This window comes from Amblyraja radiata, chromosome 22 (assembly GCF_010909765.2).
Source record: "Amblyraja radiata isolate CabotCenter1 chromosome 22, sAmbRad1.1.pri, whole genome shotgun sequence".
NCBI lineage: Eukaryota > Metazoa > Chordata > Chondrichthyes > Rajiformes > Rajidae > Amblyraja > Amblyraja radiata.
Window position 1 is genome coordinate 9,147,036 of NC_045977.1, and position 20,134 is coordinate 9,167,169.

Genomic DNA, 20,134 nt, shown 5'->3' on the forward strand with positions numbered 1-20,134 from the left:
GATCAAGAGCCCAATTGGAGTGCTCATGAGATGGGTGGTCAATGACCAATCAGTAACTATTTGTTGGTGATCACAGAATAAGAGTTTGTTTTGTGAATGAGGGTTCAATGACTGGATGGGAGGAGGTGGGATTAAAAAAGGTCAATTAATACATTGAGGGGTATCTGACCAAGGGCAAGTTAGAGAAGTCCTTTGCTCATCTCATCCTCCTGGCTCATAAACAGTTCTAGAAAAGAACAAGCACATCACATGCATTGCATCCAATTCTAGCTACTGAGATACATTGGCCATATTCAAGTACGAGAGGTAGTCATAGGTTTAAACTCATCACCAACACTGGGATTGTAAAGTGTGAGGAAATACAAGACAGCACTGGAGAGACGTAGTAGAGAAATGTCAAGGGAAAAGACACGAGGAAGACAGTCTGATTGAGAACGTGGGCCACAATACCCTTAATTTAGTCAGAGAAGATCTATCAAAACTTATATTTCTTGGTTATAAGAGCACATCTTATGTTCACCGGGTGGCACCAGCAATGGCTGCCTCGCCAACAATCTGTCTGTCCCTTCCTTCTTTGTGTTTTAACAGTATGTGTTAAATGTATGTTTTTAGTGTTCTTTAGCTAGTTTTATGTGGGGGGTGGGGAAACTTTTTCTAATCTCTTACCTCGACGGAGGTGAGAATTTTTTCGTATCTCCGTCCGCACTGCGGCCTAACATCGAGGCATTGGCGGCCTTTGCTGGAGACCGACTTTTGAGAGCTCCACCACGGGGAGCCTATGGGACTTTAACATTGTGAAGCCTGTGATTCCCTTTGCAGGGATCCACTTCGGAGCTGCAAACATGGGTGCTTGCGGACTTAACACCAGAGACCGACTTTGGGAACTGCAAGCTGCAGGTGCTTCGACCCCCCCCCGATGCGGGGGCTTCGACCGCCGGCTGCGGGAGCTTCGATCGCCCCGACGGATGGTTCGACAGCCCCGACCGCGAGAGAATAAAGAGGAAGAAATTTTGACTTTTTTGCCTTCCATCACAGTGAGGAATCCGCTGTGGTGGATGTTTATATTAACTTTTATGCAGTTGTGTGACTTGTTGCTTTTTTTTCATATGATTGTATGGTAATTCGCATATCACTGTACCTTAATTGGTACATGTAACAATAAAAACTTTCAAACCTTTGAACATCTAAGTTTAAATTCAAAGAAAATGAATTAAATAAAGTTATATATGGGGTAGTCCAAGCACAAGGGGAATCTTTATATTCCTGCTAATTTTAGTGGTAAAAGTTACAACAGTGAGAGCACATTGATGGATTATTAATTCATTGATTTTTTTGTTCATTATACATTATCTACGTGTATTGTGTTAAACTGTGGCAAGAAATAATTTTGTTCTATTGTCAGTATGTATGCCAATTAAATACTCTTGACATCTCACTGGTTCAATTGCACTTTAGCTAATCTACCTCTGCAAGATGCTAATTGCAAACGTGACACAAAGGTGCTGCATTCAAGATCAAGAACCACAATAAAATAAAAACTCTACTCGAAATTTGCAGGTGTTTCCCATCCTGCAGGAGATGGGATGCATTACAAAATTTTGACAAGAATTTGCAAACTCAGTGGCTTGTAGGTTGTTTTTCTTTTGTTTTTTTTTTTAATTTATTTTTTTAATTTAGAAGTACAGTAAATTACAGTAATACACATCACATATATCTTATTACATTTGTTGTACCACTTCATTTTTCGAGCTTTAAAAAAGATAGAAATAAAAGAAGTAAGGAAAGTGAGCAAGAATCGTGAAGGTGTAGGAAAGTGTTGGGAAAAGAAAGCCCCTTAGGGAAGAAGTTAGAGAAGGAAGTAAAGAAAGGAAATAAGACCCTAGAAAGAAAAGAAAAAAAAAAGGAAAAACAATCGCTCTATTGTAACACAAAACTCCACAAAAAAGGATATACCAACCGTGTTTTTAAATTTTTTTTATTTTATACCCCCCGTTACCAGATCCTGGTACCATTTATATTTTAAACTACTATTGCACCTTATACTTGTAATAGTTCCATAAATGCAGACCACGTCTTTTGGAAGTGGTCTGCTTTGCCTGCTAGGAGGAGTCTCATCTCTTCCAAGTGTAGTGTTTCGAACATGTTTGAAATCCACATTTTTATTGTTGGAATTGGAGCATTTTTCCAAAATCTGAGTATAAACTTTTTTCCCCATTATTAGCCCGTAATTAAGTAAGTTCTTTTGAAACACATTTAATTCGGGGTTACCTTCCAATATTCCAAAAATGATCCATTCTGCTTTTGGTACAAGCTTTATTTTAAATAATTTTGTGAAGATTTCAAATATTTAGTTCCAGAATTTTTGGAATTTTATACAAAAAACAAAAGAGTGCGCTATGGTAGCTTCTTGTGACTGACATTTATCACAAATGGGTGAGACATTGGGGAAAAGTTTATTTATTTTAGTTTTTGAATAATATAGTCTATGTAATGTTTTATATTGAATTAATAATAATAATAATATCTTTTATTGTCATTGCATGTCAGTGCAACGAGATTTAGTGTGCAGCTCCACTGATGTACAAGAAAGGTAAATAAATACAATACATAAATAAGCAAGCTGAATTGATTGACGTGACCATGTGAGGGAGACTGTCCAAAGGGGGTGGGTGGGGGGGCTCTCATTAGGGCCGGTTCAGAGCCGCTATAGCTCTTGGGATAAAACTGTTCCTGAGTCTGGAGGTTCGGGCGTAGAAGGCCTTGTAACGTCTGCCGGAGGGGAGTAGTTGAAACAGACCGTGACAGGGGTGTGATGAGTCCTTATGGATGCGGAGGGCCTTCCTGAGGCACCGCGTGTGGTAGATGCCCTCCAAGGCTGGTAGCTCTGTCCCGATTAGAGTATGTCGTACGTTGATCGAGCATTTATGCACATATAGTAAGTGTTTATCCCAGCTATCTTTTGAAATTTTTATAGCTAGTTCTTGTGCCCAGTCTCTTCTAATACCATCGGTTGTAGGTATTTCTATATTTAAAATAATGTTGTATAAGTATGATATTAGATTTGCTGATTCAGCCTTTGTCTTCATGGCTTCATCCAATAAGTCTGGGGGCATGTTATGATAGTCTTTTGTGTATTTTTTCAGATAGTCACGGATTTGAAGATATTTAAAATATTGATTATTTTTCAAATTATGTTTGTAGGTTTTTGACTGAGTTTTAATCATCACCACAACAAATTTTCCCATATATTCTCCCATATGTTCTTTACTGGCTATTAAACCAACAATGTGCTCAATATGAGTGTTTATCATTGCTTTAAAAAATAGAGCTTTTAATAACTCTAGCTAATCCTTACCTTGTGTAAGCAGCAGTGCATCTGATCAATCAAATATATATACAACTCATTAAGGAATGTATGAAGCTGTTCTTTATCTTCAAAAGCCATTGTCTGCATGTATTTTTCTCGCACAATTTTTACAACTGCGTGCTGTAGTGAAAAGTTAAATATTATCAATTGTGTATGATATTGTCACCGAAAATTTCCATTAATAAAATAATGCTACATTTTTCAACTGGGAAATAGCTTCATTAAATTTTATTTCTGCTAAAATTTGTATGAGCAGGAAGATGGCATATTCCATTTTCAATATGAATGTGTTGTGTTGCTCTATGATGTGCATTCAAGATGCACCTACAGAACCTGAAATGAATCTGCACACCGATGACATTATCCCACCAAATGAAGCTCACACAAATCTAACAGTTATCGCCTAAATCCTATGTGCAGATAAGTTTGGGTTTCAAATTGAACCCTTACATCAATGTTTGCCATTAATCTAGTCCAGTCAGTGCTGTGATCATCGACATGCATTAATTCCTGGGAGATCGATTGGTAATTGAATCATGCATATGTAGCGCATCAATATGCCAATATTGTAAATTGTATGAATATCTCAGAGATTCTCTAAAAGCAATATATGATAGTGATGCCCAAATAAAATTCTAGATTCGTTATGCTCATGCACGCCAACCTCAATGCTGTGGTTAGAAAGTAAGGTGGTCGGCTCCTTGTAAAACTTTTGTTGTAAAAGGTTGAGCATTATAACATGCCCAAACCACTCCAATACACCCAAAATCTACTAGCCAGATTAGTCATACAACATGAAAACAGGCGTTTCTGCCAAACTTATGCATGCCGACCAAGATGCCCCATCAACACTAGTCCCACCTGCCCGCATCTGGCTTATAGCCCTCTAAATCTTTCCTGTCTATGTACTTGTTCAAATGCCTTTTAAATGTTGTTACAGTCCTTGCCTGAGCTTCCTACTTTGGCAGCTACACTTGTGCAAGTGAATGCTAGTTCTGCACCTAATCATAATTTCTATAGTTTTCCACTCCTCTGATGTTAAACTGACTAAGGTTGCAAAATTTATCCGTACATCGATTTTGCACAATGGTGTAACATATATATTCCTCAGCCATTACCCCTATACCTAGAGACATTAGGATGATTATGGTTACGGTCTTTGCTCTTCCTGCCTTCTTTTTCATAATAATCTAGGATCCCATCTGAACTAGATGACATATTAGGTACAACTACCCTTGCTAGAACCTCTACTTTATCAATTTTTATTCCGTACAGTATCTCAACAGCATCTTATTTTGTAGTGAATCCAATAACATCTTCTTCACTGGTGGACTGATGTAAAGAATTTACCCAGTGCTTATCCAGAGGCTTTCACGTGAAAATAAAATTATTTGAGTTTTAACCATACGTATTGCAATTGGACAATCTAATCATGGACGCCAATAGTTTTTAAATCTTCATCTTTTATCATAGCAATGCTCGACTCCAGAAATACAAAATGATGTTTAATATTTTCAGCCAAAAATCATGGATAATACACAAGATTATGCATGCATACAATTAATATAGATAATAAACAAATACAGCATATCTTAAATATGGGTTATCAAAACTGAGTTTCCACTTTCTTGCACGATAAACTAAATACACAGTCAGAGTATTGGAGGGAGATTGAACACCCGATTGAATGATGCCAGAACAACAACCTTGCTCTCAACGTCAGTAAAACTAAGTAGCTGATTGTTGACTTTTGAAGTGGAAGGCCGAGACACAATGAATACATAAACCTGTATTCATTGATGGTCGGTTGTGGAGAGAATCAACAACTGAACGTACATATCTCCGAAGATCTGTCCTGGACCCAGCACGTTGATGCAATCATAAACAAAGCCCATCAATGCTGGTACTTCATTAGAAGATTTAGGATGTAGACGAATATGCTCTTGAACTTCTACAAGTGTACAGTTGACAGCATATTGACTGGTTGCATCGCGCACCAACCTGTTTGGCAATTTTAGCATCCAGGAATGAAGAAGATTACAAAAATTGGTGAAAAAGACTGAAAAGGGTGAATTTATTATGGAAAACAAGGAAAGGGCAGATGAGTTGAACAGGCACTTTGGATCCGTCTTCACTAAGGAGGACACAAACAATCTTCCTGATGTACTAGTGACCAGAGGATCTGGGGTGACGAACTGAAGCTATTTACAATATACATCAATGATTTCGATGAAGGAATTCAAAGTAACATTAGCAAATTTGCAGATGACACAAAGCTGGGTGGCAGTGTGAACTGTGAGGAGGATACTATGAGAATGCAGGATGACTTGGACAAGTTGGGTGAGTGGGCAGATGTATGGCAGATGCAGTTTAATGTGGATAAATGTGAGGTTATCCACTTTGGTAGCAAAAACAGGAAGGCAGATTATTATCTAAATGGTGTCAAATTGGGAAACGGGGAAGTACAACAGGATCTGGGGGTCCTTGTTCATCAGTCAATGAAAGTAAGCATGCAGGTAGGTACAGCAGGCAGTGAAGAAAGTGAATGGCATGTTTGCCTTCATAACAAGAGGAGTTGAGTATAGGAGCAAAGAGGTCCTTCTGCAGTTGTACAGGGCCCTAGTGAGACCACGCCTGGAGTGTTGTGTGCAGTTTTGGTCCTCTAATTTGAGGAAGGACATTCTTGCTATTGAGGGAGTGCAGCGTAGGTTCACAAGGTTAATTCCCCGGATGACAGGACTGTCATATGCTGAGAGAATGGAGCAGCTGGGCTTGTATACTCTGGAATTTAGAAGGATGAGAGGGCATCTTATTGAAACATATCAGATTATTAAGGGGTTGGACACACTAGAGGCAGGAAACATGTTCCCGATGTTGGGGGAGTCCAGAACCAGGGGCCACAGTTTAAGAATAAGGGGTAAGGCATTTAGAACGGAGATGAGGAAACACTTTTTCACAGAGAGTTGTGAGTCTGTGGAATTCTCTGCCTCAGAGGGAGGTGGAGGCCGGTTCTCTGGATACTTTCAAGAGAGAGCTTGATAGGGCTCTTGAAGATAGCGGAGTCAGGGGTTATGGGGAGAAGGCAGGAACGGGGTACTGATTGTGGATGATCAGCCATGATCACATCGAATGGCGGTGCTAGCTCAAAGGGCCGAATGGCCTACTCCTGCACCTATTATCCATGTCTATTGACACTGCCGTATCCATAGATAGACGCAAAATGTTGGAGTAACTCAGTGAGACAGGCAGCATCTCTGGATGGAAGGAATGGGTGACGTTTTGGGCATTTTGTGTCTATCTTTGGTTTAAACCAGCAACTGCAGGTCCTTCCTACACACTGCCATATCCATCACTGGTACTGACCTCCCCACAATCAAAGCGATCTATAGGAGGTGCTGTCTCAAAAAGGCAATCAGCATCATCAAGAACTCTGATCACTCGTCACGCTCTCATTTCACGCCTGCCATCGGGAAGGTATGAGTCTGAAAACGTTGATGTCCAGTTTCAGGAACAGCTTCTTCCCAACAACTATCAGGCTATTGATCACAAAAAATTCAAACTACAAACTATCTTGGTTGCAACTAGGGACTTCAGGCTTTTGTTTTATTTTGCACTATATTGTTTTTTTAAATTTATTAAACTTTTTTAAAATATTATGTTTACAAATCTGTTGTGCTGCCACGTAAGAATTTCATTATTCTCACTCCGTACATATAAAAATTAAACACGCTTGAATCTCGATTTTACCTTTAACTGTTCCTTAAAGGCAAAATATTTTCCTGAGGTGTTCAGCTCAAATATAAGTTTATGTTTACGCTCCTCCTGATCCTGGTAATCATGTGAGAGTTTGCCTTCAATTAGTTTCCGTCCAAACATATCCTGGTATTCATCCATGATGATTCTTGCCACGCTAATTATCTGATTATGGTAGTCTGTGACAGCCTGTGAAAGACATAATTTAAAATATTATAAATAAATGTATTCTAAAATCTTAAATTCTGAATAGAATGCCACTGTTAAAAAATTTATTTGTATTTTCATTTTTGTGACAATTGGAAAATTGGACTGTTCCTGTTGTGCCACCTTGCAACCCCCTTGTGTACCTGACAATGTTTGCTAATGATGCAGTTTTATACAGGGTCCTTTAATTGAGCACTATATATGGATTGGCAACATACACGCATACTCCGCATAAACATGTCATATAGGTTAAGATTGGTAAAGACCTGGAATCACGGCCCAGTTGTTTCAGCCACAATATCCACGTTGTTTATAGAGACCAATAAAGATACCTTAATCCAATAAACTAGGATTTAAAATAGATACATTGATATAATATTCCATTCATCTAGTGAATGCAACGTCTGAGCAAGCCCGTTTCTGTTCCTTCACACACCTTATCTGCTCCACTTGTCCTACGAGGAAATAATGGCCGAGGAGGGATCATCTCTGCAATCCTGATTTAGAAAGACAAATATTCATTGATAAGATTAAAAATTGAATGTACAGGTGCACAACCTTTTATCCGAAGATCCAAATAACGAAAAGCTCCGAATAGCGGACATTTTTTCGGTCCTTGAAGAAAGGTCCTTGAAGACGTTCACCGAGGGCGGCCCGCAGAGGTGACAGCGGAACCTCCGGTCGGTCCTCGAAGAAAGGGGAACTAAATCCCCATTCATAAAAGAGAAAGTGAGGGTATATTGCGCGGGAGGGTTAATAATTGACAATCTGCTGCTGCCTGCCCGCTGAGTTAAAAAGTTCCCACGGTAGACTCACGATACACAGTGTATCGTGAGCCTTGCGTGGGAACTTTTTAACTCAGCGGACAGGCAGCAGCAGATTGTCGCTCCCTTCAGTTTCACCCCACCTACACCCCTCTGCTTCCCGGCCATGTGTGTGACCCCTTCCCTCCCCTCTCCACCTCCCCGCGTAGGGGCTTTGCACTGTCTTCACGTCGGCGATGCCAGCAGGTCAGTGCCAGTCACCGGAGACGTCAGGACCAACGGGACACCAACCCCCAGGCCCACTGCATGCACAGAGATCCCAGAGACCCACAGCCAGCAGCAGCCCAGCCCCGTTCCAACTCCAGAGGAAAACTGCAAACTGGCCGGAGACGTCAGGACCACCAGAAGCCGCTCCCCGATGGGCCGCTACAGCGACAAGTGGCAGTTCGCCCACAGCCCGAGCTGCGCCCCCTCATCGGGACACCGACCCCCAGGCCCACTGCAAGCACGGAGATCCCAGATCAGCAACTCCAGCCCAGCCCCGCTCCAACTCCAGAGGAACACACTCCCCGTATGGGCAGAAGCTGATGGTGTGCAAGGTACGTCTTGTTCTTGGGGTGGTGCAGCTCGGGCTGTGGGCGAACTGCCACTTGTCGCCGTAGCGGCCCATCGGGGAGCGGATTCCTCTGGAGTTGGAGGGGGGTATTGTGCTGTTTGATCGCCCCCTGCTATCCCAGGGACAGGGAAACACAGCGGCTTTTGAGAGTGGTGGGCAATCACTTCCAAAGTTCTGCCCACACAGTCAGTACACCTCTCCTACACTGCATTTCATACAAACATTTATTCTGCAAGAAAAAACTACATTGAAGACTCAAACTCGCGACCGAGTAACTGCCGGGATCGAGGCGCAAACTCGCGACCTAGCTCAGGGATTCAAGAATCCCCGAGCTAGGCCGCCTAAGGGCATGTAGCCCCGCTAGGGTGACATGAGTGCGAGAGGTGATTCAATGCTGCGGTCACATTTACAAATTCAGGAATTCATTCAACACACTGCATTTCATACAGACATTTATTCTGCAAGAAAAAACTACATTGAAGACTCAAACTCGCGACCGAGTAACTGCCGGGATCGAGGCGCAAACTCGCGACCTTGCGGATATGAGCCGAGCACTCTACCACTGAGCCAGCCGTTAAAATCTACGCTAAAAATCTTCCATTACGAAGGCTGAAAAATTCCGAATTACGAAAAGTGTCTGGTCCCAAGGCTTTCGGATAAAAGGTTGTGCACCTGTACTAAACATTCCTACAGGAAACAGTGAAAAAAACTCAGCCACAAACTATTATACTTTTGCCACTTTCCTCTACAAGTTCCCTGATGCTGTATCGTTCCACATATATCAGTTGGCTTCAGTGCTTTGTGGTGCACTATTCTGCACATGTGAGAAGGCATTTGCAGATTATTCTGTAACTGTATTACAGGAAAACCCAATCCTACCCTCTCCAAAAGCGCGTTTCCAGCAGTGCCAATGGACTGTATTCAGAACCAGAACTCTTATCAAGTTTTCCCTTTGAACCCTATGGACAGAAAACCCATTTGAACTAAACGTGCTGGCACCCAGTTTAGATCATGGAACCACGGAGAAAACAGTGCCCTTCTGCACATCAGTAAAAAAAATTATAACCTTGAAGTAAAACCTTGAGAAATAATGAGTAAGTTATAAAATAGCAGGAATAAAATGCTAGAATCAGTAATAGTGATTACGAAACATTAAATTATTGCAAACAACTGACCTTATTCCCACATGTCCTTCAGGCAAAGAAATGTGACACCTATATCATGCCTGGTCTACAGGTGACTTCAACCCTATGAATGTGATTTGACTCTTAATTACCAATATTCTTATTCAGAATGCATCAACCACTGCAGCTATCCTACCTATTGTGTGCAAACTGTTTTCTGTCAAATTCTAACAGAGTTTTCAAACCTGCATGTGATGCAACCATGAAACATTGTTTACACATTCCTGCCTTTATTCTCACCATTACGGAGCCAATAATCCATGTTTGCTTCATCCTGAAGATCAATTCTCCAATCCTCACCTTTGTACAGTTTCTTCATTTTCAATTTTCCCCAAACTTCAGCAAACCCAAAGTTCCATTTGCCAAAGTCATTTTCTGCACAAAGCTTTCATACTAATCACAAAGTTCCAAAGATCCCACCATGGTCTATAGAGAGAGGGTGATCTTTACATGGTCAGTCTCGGTCAAGAAATGCTAATAGAAGCCTGAATAAAATCAGTTTCTGCAAGTTTTCATTTTCGATGGGACTTTACACAACATCCTTCATAACTTTACTTCTATCTTTGTACAACATTTCAAAACGTCGTGCAGATATCAATGCAGTCATGCAACCCCCATAATCGATACATTTAGTTCATTTTGATGGAAGCCACAATCAGAACAAGTTTGTGTCAAACATAGAAACATAGAAAATAGGTGCAGGAGTAGGCCATTCGGCCCTTCGAGCCTGCACCGCCATTTAATATGATCATGGCTGATCATCCAACTCAGTATCCCATACCTGCCTTCTCTCCATACCCCCTGATTCTCTTAGCCACAAGGGCCACATCTAACTCCCTCTTAAATATAGCCAATGAACTGGCCTCAACTACCTTCTGTGGCAGAGAATTCCACAGATTCACCACTCTCTGTGTGAAAAATGTTTTTCTCATCTCGGTCCTAAAAGACTTCCCCCTTATCCTTAAACTGTGACCCCCTTGTTCTGGACATTCTACATTCTAACATTCTACATTATGGCACCAAATCTGGACCATTCTCAGTATTGACTGAAAAGGTTCAATTTCCTCTTTTCTTTGCGTCCATGCTGAAGACATTCTCTGAAGATCACCTACAGGGATGATGGTTCTATCACATAATGAAAGAGCATAGATTTTTCTTTGTATGTTAGTCCTGAATATGACAGCTATTATATATATTTTCTGGAGACAGTTTCCAAAATCAAGCTGTGTCAGCATTGCGCTTTCTGATAATCCTATGAAGCTGTGATATATTCCTACAGCGGATAATGTGCAAAAAATAGAAAATATTTTATTAATTATAAGAAATTCATCATCAATAAGATTTTAAAAATGCATTGCTGGAAGAATTGTGTATATTATCTATTCCAAGCTGAAACTTACTTTTTAGACAGATCCTCTCGAAGTCGTCTCTGCACCAGAGGTTTATCCAGACTAAACTCCAGAACAATATAGGACTTTGCTTCTGTATATTGCTGAAAGGGAAAAATAAAAGTGAAGAATTTTTAAGTTTGCAAAACCCATTCTTGGTAAAATAAATTAATTATTGAACAATAGGAAGTACAATAATTTCACAATCAATCCAATATCCACAAATAACAAATACATTTAAAAATCAGTATCATTATTCAATCACTGTTGACAGTGATTACTGTAGGGCTCTGGACTCTCCTATTTTCAAGCACTGTATTTTGAATGTTTGGTAGTATGGTAGGTCAGAATGTACCTAATCAGAAATCTATGCTTAAAATGCTTGGGAGGTTTATTAAGGCCTCAACTAAAATTTGGTGATACAGCTTGCACAGTTGAGTAGCACCCCCATCAACAGGCATTTCTGGTGCAGCCTATTTCAAAAACATAATATTTTACTAAACTACTGCCCTCTCCTATATTCAGGCTACTTTTACTTTCCTGGGATCAAGGAAAGAGCATTCACGTCGTGGCCCTGTTTTTACCAATCCTTCCACCACCACGCTCAAGAAGAGCTTGACACACACCATTTTATGCAGATGCCGAGAAGTGTGTTCAGCTCTGGCTGAACAACTTCTAATCTTGTGTGTGGGCTCGATAAGAAGAAGGCTGCACTTTCCTGTCACTTAAATTCCACATTCCATTCTTATTTTGAGTTCTCCGTCTTTGGTCTCCAATAATCTTCCCAAGCTCATGAAACAACACTGGATCTTTTTTCTAGAAACATTGGATTAGGTCTCAATTCGGTATTTTAAAATTTCAGATGTCAGCTATTCTTGTTTGTGTCAAAACTAGGCAGATCTAATGTAAAAAGCCACAGGGGTGAAATGAGTAGAGCTGCTATCTCACAGCACCAGGCTCCTGATCTCCTTGTGAAGTTTTCATATGTCAGCATGTGTGTGTGGATGTCTGCGTATGTGATCCTGAAATTACGCCAAAACGGTACACAATAGCTTTACAATTTTTGGGCCACCTTACTCACAATTGTCCTGTGGTGTGGTGCATCGTTTTTTTTCAGATTGATGTAATATTTTACAAGTTATTCACATTTTAAGCTTTACAAAATCCAATTTGAGAAATATTTGAGAGAAGTTGCAGTTAGCAGCTATGATGTGACAATGGGATTGCATTTACATAAACTGCCCATCAGCAGTGCTCCGACCCACAATGACATCACAATGGGATCTCATTTACATTAAAAATATCAGCAGCTTCCACCACACAATGGGGTCAATGAAAGAGTGTTCACGTTACGGGCCTGTTTCCATCAATCTTTCCACCACTACGCCCAGGAAGCACAAGAAGCGACAGGACAGACACCATTGTATGCGGAGGCCGAGAACAACTTCTAATTTTGTGTGTGAACTCGATAAGAAGAGGACCTCATAATGACGTTAAGGGGGGTAGGGAGAGGAACGGGGTTATGGAGTGACTCTCATGAGTGACTGAAGGTATGGAGTGACTGAGGGTAGGGGAAAGGGAGGGAATTAGAGGTGAGGGAGTAAGTGGAGGAGGGGAGGAGGAGAGGGAAGAGAAGAGGGAGGGTGAAGAGGAAGGGGTGGCAGTGTTGGGGGATGAGGGGAAATGAGCCGCGCCTGCGCAGATAGGGGCTATGGGTGAGTGGTGGAATATTGCGTTGGGAGAACGGGTTGCACTGGGGGGGAAACAGGTGAGTGGTGGAAACGCAGTTGCGGGAACGGGTGAGTGGTGGAATATTGCATTGGGGAATGGGGCCCAACTTGGTCTAGAAGAAATTACTAAAACTCTCATGTTGTTTGTTTCTCTCTATATCTGTCTGTGCGTGTTCCTGAAATTATGCCAAAATGGTACATGATAGCACTACAATTTTTGACCAACCGTCCTCACTATTGTCCTGTTGTGCACTTTTGCAAGTTTCGTTCAGATTGATGGTATATTTTACGTTCTTCACATTTTTTACATTACAAAAATGAATTTTTTCTTCCATCTGCATTGGCAGTTGGCAGCGTACGACGTCCAAATGGGATCTAATTTACATAAACTGCCCATCAGCAGTGTTCCACCCCACAATGACATTACAATGGGATCTCATTTACATTTTAAAAAATCAGTTTAAAAAAACACAGTAGCTTCCACCTCACAATGATGTCAAGGGGGGTAGGGAGGGGAGAAGGATTATGGAGGAAGCTAGGGAATGAGTGACTGATGGTAGGGAAAAGATGAGGGAGGGAGAGGTGAGGGAGGAAGTGGGGAGGGGAGTTGGAGAGGGGAAAGAAGAGGGAGGGTCAAGAGGAGGGGGAGGGAGTGCTGGGGGATGAGGGGTAATGAAGGATAGGGGTAGGAAGAGGGATGCCTCTCTCCCTCTCTATCCCTCTCCCTCTACCCTCCCTCTCTACTCCCCTCCCTCTCTACCCCCTCCCTCCCTTGCCCGCCCCCTCTCTACCCTCCCTCCAACTTTAACTCCTCTCTCTCCAACCCCTCCCTCTCCCTCTCTACCCTCCCTCCACCCCACTCTACCCCTCCCTCCATCTCTCTACCCCCCCTCTCTGCCCCTCTCTCCCCTCCCCCTCCCTCTCTACACCCTCCCCTTCCCTCTCTACCCCCTCCCTCTCCCTCGCTACCCCCCCCCCACCCTTTCCACCCCCTCTCTCTCTACCACCCTCCCTCTTTACCATCCCTCCCTCTCTTCCACCCACTCTAGGGATTGAAGAGGGAGGGTGAAGAGGAGGAGGAGGGAGTGCTGGGGGGTGAGGAGAAATTAGCCGTGCCTGCGCAGTTGGGGGCTATGCAAGAGTGGTGGAATATTGTGTTGGGAAAACAGGTTGCATTGGGGGAACGGGCGAGTGGTGGAATATTGCGTTGGGGGAGCAGACCCAATGGGTCTGCACTTGGTCTGGTTATATTTAAAATTTTAAATCTACACTCACATATCTTTATAAGGCCCTCTTGAACTTTAACCAGTGCATTTACAAGAAAATTTGCCCTATACAGTTGGCATGACAAAAGAGATAGAAACAAATCTCTCAATACAGCTTAGTTTCTTTCATATACTTACATCTCCTTCTACGTTAACTATGCCAGTTACTTCAGTTTCTAATCCATGTTCAGTAATAAATGACTTCACATTTACTAAGCTCTACAGAAACAAAAAAATAGTATGAAAAAAGGACATGAAAGGGAGTGGTAAATCAAAGCCAAAAATCACTTCATTTTCTAAAAACCAGTATGATCTTTCTTTCCAGTACAATGTTCTGTGCCAGTAGAATTAGTCAATGTTTTCTCTCTAAAATGGTATATCTAATTGAACTTTATAAAAGCAGAATGAATCCAAATCTTGTCCGTTGAGGTGCGGAATTTGCTTTTGTCTTCCAATATAAGTGTAATAATCTGAATCCATCTGTTTAAAATTTAGCCAATTTATTTGGCTCCTTGCAAGTCGAATCATCAGAAACATTTGTCTAAAAGTTTCAAATTTTAAATTTATTGACATTAAATAGAAAGCAAGTATCTGTTTTGCTGTTGTGAAATGCCAAATGCTATGGTCTATTAGGCCAAGCCAAATTTTGACGTGTTTTAATTACTTACAGGAACAGTAATACTCACATTAGCGCTCTAGATATGTTCCTAGAAAATGGAGCTAAACAAAACAGCACTTTATGGGATCATTGTACATGGAATAAATGGGGATGACATCCTGATAAGTAATTTTTAACTCATCTATCGCTAACCTATTTGTAAGTCTGTACACTTTTCCACAATGTCTACTCCGGATGTTTACCTGTTTATTTAAAGATCATGGCGGAAAAAAAAGTGCAAACAGTGCTTCTTCTGGAAGGAAGACAAAAATGCTGGAGAAACTCAGCGAGTGAGGCAGCATCTATGGAGCGAAGGAAATAGGCAACTTTTCGGGCCAAAACCCTTCTTCAGACGTTGCCTATTTTGTTCGCTCCATAGATGCTGCACCCGCTGAGTTTCTCCAGCATTTTTGTCTATCTTCGATTTTCCTGCATCTGCAGTTCCTTCTTAAACATTCTTCTGGATGGATATGGGTTTATAGAAGACAGCAATGATTCTGCGAAATAATCCCCTCGATAGCAATGAACACCGTTAATTTATCTCTCAGAACTGTTACTATACCCATAAATGATTGTTACAAAACACAAGCAATAAAAGAGAATTCAGGCAGGTCGGTGAAGCTTTAAACGAACATTGAATTAAAATAAACATCTTTGATAGCCTAGAATACATTTACAATTCAAAATAATCGTGGCTTATGATAGCAAAACAAATTTTGATCCTCAAAGCATCCTACCTTCCTCATTGTATCTCGTCCCTTATCCTCCTTAGACTTGTTAACAATAATTCTGGAATGTTGAGATTGTCCTTTCCCTCCAGATGTATCCCGAGTTAAGCTCTTCTTATGTTTTGTCTGAATCATACACAATCACGCATTAAAAACAAAGTTTGTGTCATAACCAAGTATAAAACCATGATCTGCTATGAACTATAATGGTGCCCACCATTGATGCAATGTTCTATTTGCTAAATTAATGGAAACATTCATCCTGGTTTACATAAGTATACACCATAAAGCTGCAATTTCTACCACCTTGAAGAACAATAACATTCCCTTTGGTGCTCCACCACCTGCAAGATAGCTTCCAAATCACACTATCCTGACTCAGATTTATTTTCTTATCCACATGAGCTAGCTTCATCTCAGTTTTTGTGATGCCTACCTAGTGAGTTTCTTCACCACAGCCATAAATGTTGTTCAGGAAGGCAGCTTCTTACTATTTTTGATGGATAATTAGAGATGGTCATTAAATGGTCATTAATCACCAGAGAAGTGATTACTAGTGAAAAAACAGAATCACTACAAGGTTAATTCCCAGGATGGCGGGACTGTCATATGCTGAGAGAATGGAGCGGCTGGGCTTGTACACTCTGGAGTTTAGAAGGATGAGAGGAGATCTTATTGAAACATATAAGATTGTTAAGGGTTTGGACATGCTAGAGGCAGGAAACATGTTCCCGATGTTGGGGGAGTCCAGAACCAGGTGCCACAGTTTAAGAATAAGGGGAAAGCCATTTAGAACGGAGACGAGGAAACATTTTTTCTCTCAGAGAGAGAGAGGGCGTTTTATGTATTATAATTGGGCAGTAAATATTAAAAATATGATTCACCTGCTGGACAATTCTGCCCAGCAGGCGGACTGGATTGAAATGGAAAAAGGGGACTGTTCCCCGAGTAATATAGGAGCGATTATCCTCTCACCAATAAATTTGAATAATAAAAATTATAATAAAAACCCAATTATACATAGCACAATTAGAACATGGAAACAAATAAAACAGAATCTAAAATTAAGAAACCTATCTCTCTCTCAATACCAATAGTCAATAACCCATCGTTTAAACCATCAATCATACACAAATCATTTATACAATGGGAAAGAATGGGAATCAAAACGCTCGAAGATCTGTATGAATTGGGAAAATTACTATAATTTCAACAACTACAACTGAAATATAATTTGAAAAATAACCAATATTTTAAATATCTTCAAATTCGTGATTATCTGAAAAAATACACAAAAGACTATCATAATATGCCTTCCGACTTACTGGATGAAGCAATGAAGACAAAGGCGGAATCAGCTAATCTAATATCGTACTTATATAATATCATTTTAAACATAGAAATACCTACAACAGATGGAATTAGAAGAGACTGGGAACAAGAATTAGCTATAAAAATTTCAAAAGAGAGCTGGGATAATCATTTACTACAGGTGCATAAATGTTCGATCAACGTACGACATACGCTCATCCAATTCAAAACATTACATAGACTATATTATTCAAAAACTAAATTAAATAAAATCTTTCCTAATGTTTCACCAATCTGTGATAAATGTCTGTGTCAAGAAGCTACCATAGCGCATTCTTTTGTTTTTTGTACAAAAATCCAAAAATCCTGGTATGGAATATTTGATATTTTTTCAAAATTAATTAAAATAAAACAGGTACCAAAACCAGAATGGATCATTTTTGGAATATCGGAAGGTATCCCTGAATTAAACGTGTATCAGAAGAATTTATTCAATTACGGGCTAATAATGGGAAAAAAGCTCATACTTAAATTCTGGAAAAATGCGCCCACACCAACAATAAAAATGTGGACATCAAATATGTTTGAAACATTACATCTGGAAGAGATGAGATTCCTCTTAGCAGGTAAAGCAGACCAATTCCAAAAGACGTGGTCTACGTTTATGGACCTATTACAAGCATGAGGTGCAATAGTAATTTTAAAAATAAATAAATAAATGGTATCAGGACCTGGCAATGGGAGGTAAAACAACAAAAACAGACTTGGTTGATAGTTCCCTTTCTGCGGAGTTTAATGTTATAATAGAGCGATTGTCCCTACTTTCTTTTTCTTTCTTTTCTAGGGTCTACTTTCTTACTTTACTTCCTTCTCTAACTTCTTTTCTAAGGGGCTTTCTTTTCCCAACACTCTCTTGCACTTCACGACTCTTGCGCACTTTCTTTACTTTCCTTACTTCTATCTTTTTCTTAAAGCTCAAAAAAATGAAGCGGTACAAAAAATGTATTAAGATATATGTGTTGTGTATTATTGTAATTTACCGTACTTCTAATAAAAATAATTTAAAATTTTTTTTTAAAAAAGAGAGAGAGGGCGGTGGAGGCAAGTTCTCTGAATGCTTTCAAGAGAGAGCTAGATAGGGCTCTTAAAGATATGGGGATATGGGGAGAAGGCAGGAATGGGGTACTGATTGGGGATGATCAGCCATGATCACATTGAATGGCGGTGTTGGCTTGAAGGGCCGAATGGCCTACTCCTGTACCTATTGTCTATTGTCACTCATAGTTGGCATTCTATTTCTCAAGGTGCTGATCATTTTGGCATCCACAACCAACAATTAATTGACCATTTGAATAAATCCACATTTCCAATCATTTATACCTTAAAAAAGATCAAAAGCATACAACTTTCACACAAGCAAGGGCTATTTGAAGTTAGATAAGTCACTATTCATACTGCTGTGGTGTAAGCTACCCAAGCGAAATATGAGGTGCTGTTCCTCCAATTTGCATTGGGCCTCACTCTGACAATGGAGAAGGCCCAGGACAGAAAGGTCAGATTGGGAATGGGAGGGGGAGTTAAAGTGCTGAGCAACCAGGAGATAAGGTAGGTTAAGGCAGACTGAGCGGAGGTGTTCAGCGAAACGATCGCCGAGCCTACGTTTGGGCTCGCCGATGTACAGAAGTTGACACCTGGAACAGCAGATACAGCAGATGAGGTTGGAGGAGGTGCAAGTGAACCTCTGCCTCACCTGAAAAGACTGGTTGGAGTCGAGGTGGGAGGTAAATGGACAGGAGTTGCATCTACTGCGGTTGCGGAGGGAACGGTTTCTGCGGAAAGCAGAAAGGGGTGGAGATGGGAAGATGTGGCCAGTAGTGGGATTCCGTTGGAGGTGGCGAAAGTGTTGGAGGATTATATGCTGTGTATGACGGCTGATGGGTTGGAAGGTGAGGACAAGGGGGGCTCTGTCCATGTTGCAAATGGGGGGGAAGGGGAGCAAGAGAGGAGCTGCGGGATATCGAGGAGACCCCAATGAGAGCCTCATCTGTAATGGAAGAGGGGAACCCCTGTTTCCTAAAGAATGAGGACATCTCTGATGATCTAGTATGGAAAACCTCATCCTAGAGACGGAGGAATTGGGAGTAGGGGAATGACAAGAAGCAGGGTGGGAAGAAGTGTGGTCTAGATAGCTATGGGAGTCAGTAGGTTTGTAGTAGAATTCGATCAATAGTCTGTCTCCTGTGATGGAGACGGCGAAATCCAGAAACGGTAGAGAGATGTTGGAGATGGTACAAGTGAATTTGAGTGCAGGATAGAAATTAATCGTAAAGTTGATGAAGTCAGTGATTTCTGCAAGGGTGCAGGAGGCAGCATTGATGCAGTCATCAATGTAGCGGAGGTTGAATTGAACCTACAAAGGACCAATAACACATTGCATGGTAGAAGTATCAACTTTCACTGGCGTGGTCATAGCGTTTTCCTGCACTACACCATGATTTGATACACATGGAGATAGCCAAAACTTCACCCTGGAAACAATTTGTACAAAATGTGCGCAAGGTTGGAATTAAGATCCTTTGAATTTCTTGTAGGTATGACATTTTGATGTATGTCTATGTTCTGAAGAGCATCTTTGACCTGAAATAGTGAACTCTGTTGCTCTTTCCACAGGTGCAGCCTGGCTTGCTGAGTGTTTCCAGCATATTCTGTTTTTATTATACACTGGAGATTCCTAAGGGCCGGAATAGGGAACCTTTCTCATCCTTTCTTTATCTATGGAGCTGGAATTCACTCTTCAATGTTTCCAAGAAGGAAGGCAGAAATTGGAAGCTTATAGTATAAGAAACTTTACAGGTCTACCAACATAGTCATATCCAAAATAATGCAAAAATATATTCCTATATCAATATTACCTTTTCAAATATTTCAACCTCATTATAAGGACCTATTGGATATGCTCCTCGAATCCGCTTCACACCTGGATACAGTAAAGGTGCCATATTTACATACAATACTCCACGGAAATAAATAGGTCCTTCCTCCTCTGACTGCAGATAATATAAATTAAAAGATTACCACAAAGACTTGAAAGATAAATTGTGACAGAATTCATATTAATATCATTAATTTCCCCAAGACTGAAAGTTTTCCATTTCAGGTATGC

The 20,134-nt window shown here is 40.7% G+C and overlaps 1 protein-coding gene across 6 annotated transcripts in view; it reads right to left on the reverse strand.

Annotated features, from left to right (window-relative positions):
* Positions 1–20,134, reverse strand: part of cfap70 (cilia and flagella associated protein 70) — an 80,797-nt gene that overhangs the window by 31,577 nt on the left and 29,086 nt on the right. For 5 of the 6 annotated variants that reach the window (XM_033040335.1, XM_033040332.1, XM_033040336.1 and 2 more), the window contains 7 exons: positions 19,884–20,018; positions 15,670–15,786; positions 14,413–14,493; positions 11,292–11,383; positions 7,764–7,824; positions 7,115–7,309; positions 3,356–3,487 (listed from right to left, as the gene is read on the reverse strand). In XM_033040335.1, the coding sequence (XP_032896226.1) occupies positions 3,356–3,487; positions 7,115–7,309; positions 7,764–7,824; positions 11,292–11,383; positions 14,413–14,493; positions 15,670–15,786; positions 19,884–20,018 (813 nt within the window). The remainder of the gene's footprint in view (positions 1–3,355; positions 3,488–7,114; positions 7,310–7,763; positions 7,825–11,291; positions 11,384–14,412; positions 14,494–15,669; positions 15,787–19,883; positions 20,019–20,134) is intronic. The other variant, XM_033040334.1, reaches the window with a different exon arrangement.